General features: G+C 33.3%; 1 protein-coding gene across 1 annotated transcript in view; it reads right to left on the reverse strand.

The window, feature by feature from the left end:
- The window catches only part of LOC107709228 (phosphatidylinositol transfer protein beta isoform-like), a gene marked incomplete at its 5' end in the record, with an annotated part of 19101 nt that overhangs the window by 6829 nt on the left and 3079 nt on the right, over window positions 1-9193 (reverse strand). Inside the window, 7 exons of the mRNA XM_016513668.1 lie at window positions 299-409; window positions 507-584; window positions 3258-3341; window positions 3440-3514; window positions 5004-5011; window positions 5517-5608; window positions 5860-6005. Coding sequence (XP_016369154.1) covers window positions 299-409; window positions 507-584; window positions 3258-3341; window positions 3440-3514; window positions 5004-5011; window positions 5517-5608; window positions 5860-6005 — 594 coding nt within the window. The remainder of the gene's footprint in view (window positions 1-298; window positions 410-506; window positions 585-3257; window positions 3342-3439; window positions 3515-5003; window positions 5012-5516; window positions 5609-5859; window positions 6006-9193) is intronic.

Here is a 9193-nt window from a genome sequence, read left to right on the forward strand (position 1 = left end):
TTTTTTAGCTAACTTAGTTGTTATTCTTGGCTGAATAACTCTAGAGGGTTTTAAAAGCCCTTTTAAATTAAATATGTACACAGTTTGGATTAAATGAAAGTATAGTAAAACATTTTAATTAGCATGTTTTTGTGTTTTGCTTTGGTACCGAAATTGGTACAGAGAACCGTGGACTTTCACTGGTATTGGTACCGAATACTGACATTTTGGTACTGTGACAACACTACCTGTATGTGTTTAAAAAACATGAGGGAGAATAAAATATAAAGCTCTTGCTTGAATGGGTGTCGTTTCTTACCTTGTGGATGAAGTTTTCTATTTTGGTTTGCAGGCCCCACCACTTGAACTTGACGGTGACTAGTTTGTACGCACACATACGAGGGGCGTCCGGCTTAGCCAAGAGCTCTTTCTGTTCAGGGAGAAATCACACATGGGCTTTATATGGAACTGAATTAATCGGGAACAAAAATCTCTGATAAATTAACTAATATAATACAGCCACTCACCTTCCAGTCCGGTCCTAAAGGTCCCCGGCCTGTTTTCACTGATTGAAAGATTGCTGGGTCCTCTTCCTGTTTATAATCCTGAGAGAACAACAACTGGGTCACATGTGTTTTCTTTATGGTTAATATTTCTCCACATTGTCTTGGTCAAGTCAGCTTAGATGTAATTCCAGAGATGGATATTTTATTTTGATAAAAAAAATCTATAAATCAAAACATTTTAATTTATCACCAATTACCAGGGACATTCAGAAAGTAAAAATGGTCAATTTTGATTTCATGTTATCAGTGTGGTCAACTACTCAAAGTAGCTAAAGCCTGCTTAAACAGTTGCTAGATGACGCTATGCGCTAATTAACATCATGACATCATACCATATTTGTATATAATATATATATATAATTTTTTTTTTTTTTTAAGTATAATAAAATAGAAAATAGTTATTTTAAATTGTAATATTTCTGTTTTTACTATATTTTTTATCAAATAAATACAAAATAAGGGAGAGTAAAAGACTTCATTCAAAAATATATAAACAAAAATACAAACTTTTGACCAGTAGTGTGCATGTGAAGTGATCCCTCAAGAGTCGCAAGACTTCTTGTGTAGTTAGTAGTTAGTTTTGTGTGTGTGTGTGTGAGAGAAGAGAAATGCATGAATAAATGAATAAATAAAATAAAATAAATAAAATAAAGTGCTAAATGATTCTTTAAGAGAGTCGCTAGATTTATGGTGAGATTAAAATAGTTCAAAAGTCTGGGGTCAGTAAGATTGTTTTTAATGTAAATTTCATATACTATAAATCATAATGATCACTCAGAGAGTTGCTTGATTTGTCAATAGGTGCTTTTTGAAAAAAATAAGTTGCTAAAGGTGTCTGAAAAGGTAACAATACGTTATCTTAAAAAACACCTTCCCACCACCTTCAGTTTGGGAATTCCCATCATTTCCGTCTTTTCACACTAGTGCGCACACTCGCGCGCTACCTTTTAATCTCTCAAACCTCGGTGCTGAGTACCGTGAACATATGGGAATAAGGATTAACCTGAACCAGGACTGATCCACTTAACTAATTAAAGATATGAAGCATAAAAGCGCTGGGGCCTGGGAGGAGCAGTCACTTCAGCGCCCCTCTACAGTGAGCAGGTCAGCAGGAGATGAAGAGGAGCAGATAACCAACACACTCCTGCTAGTCAACACACCACGACGCTGGACTCCAGTCAAACGGACACAGCTGTATTTATGCACTCGGCACAGAGCCAGAATGAGGTCACATGGAAACGCATTTGGATTTATTCAAAGCAACTGATGTTTGACGCAGTGTGCGTGTCTGCTTGTACACGGCACCTAGTTTGTTTGATCTTGAGGCTTGAGTTTTTAGCAGCGATGTCTACAGCTTCAAACAGACCAGATTGTGCAGTAAACTCTGCCGCTTACAGCAGGTTCAGGTCTCCCTGCTGTAGATAAAGATAAGAAGAAGCCTTCTTGGTAAACTATTGAACCTCGAGTAATGCAGGTTAGAAGGGCAATGGTCCACACGCTCTAATGTCATGTCACCCTAATCCAGTCTTATGTAACACGCCGGCTAAAGGCTGAATCACAAGTCACACACTAGCACGTCCCAAATCACAGCACACTGGAAACAGTTGGCTAAAAGTGCCATTTCTGGTGGATTTTTAATGTCTATGTTTTTAGGCTAACATGGACTCTAAATTTGTGTGCTACAGGAGGAGGAATTTGTGACGTTGTGATTTGTTTGTATGAACCTAATCAATAATGAAATTAATTTAGATACACTAATACTTACATGCAAACAAACAGCATGCAACAAAGGGGTTTGTTGTATTAAGACAATTTTATGACATAGTAATATGATAAATAGTGCTGTGATGTCTTGCTACAAAGTACATGCACTACTGTTTAAAAGTTTGGGGTCAGCGAGATTTTTTATGTTTTTGAGTTTCTTCTGCTCACCAAGACTTCATTTATTTGATTAAAAAATGAGTGAAAACAGTAAAATTGTGAAATATTATTAATATTTAAAATAACTGTTTTCTATTTGAATGTATTGTAAAATCTAATTTATTCCTGTGATCAAAGCTGAATTTTCAGCATCATTACTCAAGTCTTCAGTGTCACATGATCATTCGGAAATCATTCAAATATGCTGATTTGCTGCTCAATAAATATATTTTCATATATATTTTGTAACATTTTAAATGTCTTTACTGACAACTTCAATTTAATGCATACTTAATTTCTTTCAAAAACAAAACAAAAAATCTTACTGACCTCAAACTTTTTGTGCAGGGAATATTACATAAAACACAATATTAAACTAAGTGGATAAATCAGATTTTGCCAATTTGAGATGATCTGCATCAGCCGATAAGCATTTATGCATGAGCGATTAACACAAGCACAATGGTTGAACACTAAATGAGCCTCAAATAGTTCCAATGGTCTCATTTAATGCATGATTTTATCCAAAAAGGACTCACAAATGAGGAACATCACACCAAAACCTCTAATGCAAAAACAGCTTAATGCATTGCAGCAGAGGGCGGGGTTATGCAAATTAGTTGCCACGTGTTGGATATCAACAGTCCATTTTTGAATGCCAGCTGACCACAGGGTGACCAGCAGGGATGGACTATAAGCTTTATATTCAAAATGGGTATTGCTACTAAAAGGCACAAAGAATGTGTGCAAATGAGATCAGAACATTTGTAGACTGATGTAAAGTGAACTCACTCCAGGTTCAACGTGAGACCGATCGGCTATATCGATATGCACGACTTCGACCGTCTTCCATGTGGTGGGATCCAGATCATGTACCTGTAATTGGGCACAAACAAACACAAAAAACATCAGCTTGAGCATGAGATTACAGATGCATTCAAAACATCAAAAAAACTAAGAAACGTCTCACTCACATTCTCTAAAGAGCCCGTGTCAGGTTTGTGCCAGGTTTCAATTTTAATCATGAAGTCATCTTTCATGTATTCGTTCTGAGGAGAAGATACAGTGTTGTTTACATTCATGAAATGCGGTTTTATCACAAACAGCAGCATAAGTTCACTTTAAACTGTGGTTTAACAGCGCATGCAATGCAAATATGTTTCTAAAGGGTAATCTGAGGTCCAACAAGTTTAGAGCAGTCCAAACCGCATGTTTTTAAACTGGCTTTAATGCTGGAGGGAACGAGTTCCTAGAAAACAGGAAGTAAATAGGCTGTACTCCAAGTTCTAGGTAAACTGGCGTTATGATTGGTGTGCTGAACTAAAATAAACACACATACAGTGGTCCCAAAACATATTCAGACACTTGAAGGAATAGTTCAGCCAAAAATGAAAACTTGCTAAAAATGTCCTCACCCTCAGGCCATCCAAGATGTAGATGAGTTTGTTTTGTTCGTGGGAACAGATTTGGAGAAATTTGGCATTACATCACTTGCTCAACAATGGATCGTCTGCAGTGAATGGGTGCCGTCAGAATGAGAGTCCAAACAGCTGATAAAAACATCACAATAATCCACACCACTCCAGTCCATCAGTTAACATCTTGGAAACCAAAAAGTTTTAATTTGAAACGTCACTTCTGACCAAAAAATGAGTCCATAATCCATAATAACACTTCCTCCAGTGATGAAGTCCATCTCCTGTTGTCCTCTCACATCAAAATCCACACACATATTTGTTTAGAGCTGTTTGGGACTGTTTTCACTTATAAACGGTGTTTGATCTGTGCATATTTCTCTCCTAATTCAGACGAGAAAACTTGTTCTTTGAAGAAAGCAATATTATGGATAGAGGACTCATATTTTAGCCAGAAGCAATAGTTTGAAGTTAAAAAAAATGTCTTAATGATGGATTTGTTTCTAACAAAGATGCAGCTTTTGGCTTCAGAAGTCATTAATTGATGGATTGGAGTGGTGTGGGTTACTTGTGGATTATTGTGATGTTTTTATCAGCTGTTTGGACTCTCATTCTGACGGCACCCATTCACTGCAGAGCATCCATTGGTGAGCAAGTGATGCAATGCTACATTTCTCCAAATGTGCTCCAGTGAAGAAACAAACTCATTTACATCTTGAATGGCCTGAGGGTGAGTACATCTTCAGCAAATTTTCTTCAGCTGGACTATTCCTTTAAGCCACACTTAGAAGTATGAGTGTCATCGCGTGCGATGACAAAATAATTATTTATCAAACAGAAAGATGGCACACGTGCACTTTGCAAACAAAAGTTTTGACAAAAACAAGTCACAAGAAACTATAAAGACATGCAAATACAGACACTTAATCTGATGCAATGACATTCACACACTTACAAGCATGTCTGAATAGTTTTTAAAGTCACTGTGTCAATTCACACGCTAAGAATCAAATAATGTGACTCGATCAAAAACAACTTTTACAAACTGCAGGCACTTCATAGTAAATGATCATGCACTAAAGTTTAGCGTACAGTCATAATGACAGCTAGTGTTCGTACTTACAGTCACAACTGAGGAGAATGGAGCAGCATGCAAAAATAAAAGAAGAAAAATAATCAGGTGACACAAATAAACCATTCATATTTCCACTGTCAAAACAGACCAAAACAAATGAGGCCCGAAACATACTCGGAGTACATAAATGCAAACCGTTACAGCCACGAAATATGTCAGAGGTCAATTCATAATGCAACTCAAGTATGCACAGCCTTCTTAGTGTATCAGACACTACGGGTCTCAGTCATTTAACCAACTTAATGTTGGCTAAAAACAACAGGGTTTAGCTAGGCATGCTTTGGTTGAGTAATCATGTCTGCGTTTGCATACTTGCCGAGTATGTTTCCGGCCTAATTCTTTACCAAACGGCACATGTGAGAACTTCGTGAAACAATCAAAACACATTGTACACACATGACGTCTGTGCCAATATGTAATTCATTACATATTGTCGTATGCAATAAAAACATAATAGTGACTGATTGTGTGGTATAACGGATGAAAAGGTTTCCAACTCACTTGTGCGGCAGTATGGATAAGCATTCCAGGCCTTTTCATGGAAAACTAATGCCCCCTCTGGTGCGATCATCTTCACAAAGCCTGGCACTTTACTGGATGAATGCAAAACACAAGAGTAATGAAGCAAAGCCGGAGTAATTATTTACAGCTTCGCGTTAAGTTGAATGGCTTGTCATCTGATAATATGCTGCAAAACACTTGAGATGCGTCACATCTGACAATACTAAACCGTAGGTGGTGTTAGTAACAAGAATTAAAAAACAAGTCTGCAATTACAGAAAATTACTAACTTGACAAAACTATTAAAGTATAACTATTACAGAATAAAACGACCCATTTTTACCTCTTTAAGTGGTAGATTTTGTGTGTGTATTGTCCCTTCTCGCCTTCCTTCTCATAGGGTTCATTCTTGAGCACTTCAATGCCCTCTCCTCCACCCGTCTCGTTTTTACTGGCCTCAGCCACCGAGAAAAGCTGCCCGACTTGATACTGCAATGGCAGAGAGAAAAAGGTGAGGTTTGATAGATCAGATGGTAAGAGATGATATAACCACACTTAAAACTCAATACCAAATCAAAGGTGACTATTGATCTTTCTATGAACCCTATGAAATAAAAACTGGAGTTTAGTCCAGGTCTATTATAGTTAACTAAAACTGAAACCATAAAAAATTTGTTGCTTACAGTGTTATTTTAGTATCATTGAGACACTTTTTAATTTATAGTTTTATTTAATATTTTGAATGTTTTTATATATATTTCGACTTTAAAGTTTTAGTCATTTTGTTCAGTGTTTGTCATTTTTAGTAGCTTCTGTTTTTTCTGTACTTTTTAAGTCATTTTTATTACATTTATCTTAGTACAAGTCAAACTAAATTAAAATGAGAAATGTTGCCTTGACAACTAGCTGAAATAATTTGTTATATTTGTATTATATTATTTATTATATTAAATTATATGAATATTTATATAAACGTTTATTTTATTTCAAGTAATGATTTTTTATATTATTTTAGTTCCAGGTTAATTATAATAACCCTGGTTACCTGAAATAAAATGTACATTAATTAAAAAAAACAAACAAAAAAATATTTTATTTAAGCTAGCTGCCAAGGCAACATTTTTATTTAGTTTAATTTGATGTACTAAAACAACTAAAAGTGAAATAAAATAGAAACTATATAGAAAAAGTACAGATGAACAAAATACTAAAATGACAAAAACAAACACACACAAAAAGTATCTCACTTTAAAATTAAAATGAGAAATATAAAAAAACTAATTCAGAATATGAATAAAAACTATAATAGTATCTCTCTTATACTAAAATAATTTTGGTTTCGTCCGTGTCTTTGAGGTCATCTTTATGCTAGTGCACTCATAAAAAGTCCTCTTGGAAAATAGATTTTAATCTTAAAAGAAGTTTTTAAATTTTTTATTTTATCTTATCTCTTAAAATTAGTACTAGTGGATCTCACATGCATGAATACACAAACCCTACAGACTTCATATAGGAAACGCACTCAGATCAGTGTCTGTGGAATTAAACAGCTCTCGTATAATTAAAATACGTCCCTTCCAGCAGTTCCAGATATGAAGACAAAGCTTTGCATTGTGACTGATTGATGCCTTAAAGGGACATTATAGTAAAACCACTTTTACAAAGGCAAACAGGGAACTGATGTAGATATATGCATGAATAGTTAAGCTAGGCTTTGGACCAGGGTTATTATAGGTAACTAAAACCATAAAAAAATATGTTAGTTTAACTTGATGTACTAAAACTAATGCTGAAATAAAAGCTATATAGAAAGGTTATTACAGTTAACCAAAATTAAAGCTGACACTAAAATTAAAACCATTAAAAATGTCTCTTGAAATAAAATGAAATAACTGAAATAAATGAACTGGAAAAAAACAACACATTTAAATAAATATTTATATTGAAATAAATGTTTTAAATAATTATTTCAACTATTTGCAAAGGCAACGTATTAAATTTTTAATTTATATATTATATATATAAAATACTAAAAATGACATGACAAAATTACTAAAATTTTAACTAAAATTTACATTAAAATGGAAAGCACATAAATTTAAAACCGATTCAAAATAAAAACTGTAATAGTATCTTAATTAAGGATGCACCGAATGTTCGGCAACCAAAATAGTTTGGCCGAAAATGGCAAAAAAAGCTCTTTCAGTGTTTGGAATAAGCGAAAAGACCGAATAAATTGTACCGAACAATGACGTGACGCGATCAAACAGAGGCTAATGCAGCAAACATTTCAGCAGTGTGTAAGGATTTAAAACTGTCAGAGAAAGACAAAAAAATCAAGCTGCGCTGAAACGGTGTTACTGTCAGTTGCTCAGTAACATTTTTATGAATTTTTACAAGGCATGGCTGTGACAATGTGATACGTGCGACAAACATTTTCCTTATCTTAGTACAAGTCAAACTAAATTAAAATGAGAAATGTTGCCTTGACAACTAGCTGAAATAATTTGTTATATTTGTATTATATTATTTATTATATTAAATTATATGAATATTTATATAAACGTTTATTTTATTTCAAGTAATGATTTTTTATATTATTTTAGTTCCAGGTTAATTATAATAACCCTGGTTACCTGAAATAAAATGTACATTAATTAAAAAAAATAAAAATAAAAATATTTTATTTAAGCTAGCTGCCAAGGCAACATTTTTATTTAGTTTAATTTGATGTACTAAAACAACTAAAAGTGAAATAAAATAGAAACTATATAGAAAAAGTACAGATGAACAAAATACTAAAATGACAAAAACAAACACACACAAAAAGTATCTCACTTTAAAATTAAAATGAGAAATATAAAAAAACTAATTCAGAATATGAATAAAAACTATAATAGTCTCTCTTATACTAAAATAATTTTGGTTTCGTCCGTGTCTTTGAGGTCATCTTTATGCTAGTGCACTCATAAAAAGTCCTCTTGGAAAATAGATTTTAATCTTAAAAGAAGTTTTTAAATTTTTTATTTTATCTTATCTCTTAAAATTAGTACTAGTGGATCTCACATGCATGAATACACAAACCCTACAGACTTCATATAGGAAACGCACTCAGATCAGTGTCTGTGGAATTAAACAGCTCTCGTATAATTAAAATACGTCCCTTCCAGCAGTTCCAGATATGAAGACAAAGCTTTGCATTGTGACTGATTGATGCCTTAAAGGGACATTATAGTAAAACCACTTTTACAAAGGCAAACAGGGAACTGATGTAGATATATGCATGAATAGTTAAGCTAGGCTTTGGACCAGGGTTATTATAGGTAACTAAAACCATAAAAAAATATGTTAGTTTAACTTGATGTACTAAAACTAATGCTGAAATAAAAGCTATATAGAAAGGTTATTACAGTTAACCAAAATTAAAGCTGACACTAAAATTAAAACCATTAAAAATGTCTCTTGAAATAAAATGAAATAACTGAAATAAATGAACTGGAAAAAAACAACACATTTAAATAAATATTTATATTGAAATAAATGTTTTAAATAATTATTTCAACTATTTGCAAAGGCAACGTATTAAATTTTTAATTAAACTTAATGTACTAAAATAAATAAAACTAAAATTATATATATGTATATATATATATATATATATATATATACACACATAT

The sequence above is a fragment of the Sinocyclocheilus rhinocerous genome, unplaced genomic scaffold, assembly GCF_001515625.1.
Source record: "Sinocyclocheilus rhinocerous isolate Xijiao unplaced genomic scaffold, SAMN03320098_v1.1 scaffold101, whole genome shotgun sequence".
In the NCBI taxonomy this organism is placed as follows: Eukaryota; Metazoa; Chordata; class Actinopteri; order Cypriniformes; family Cyprinidae; genus Sinocyclocheilus; species Sinocyclocheilus rhinocerous.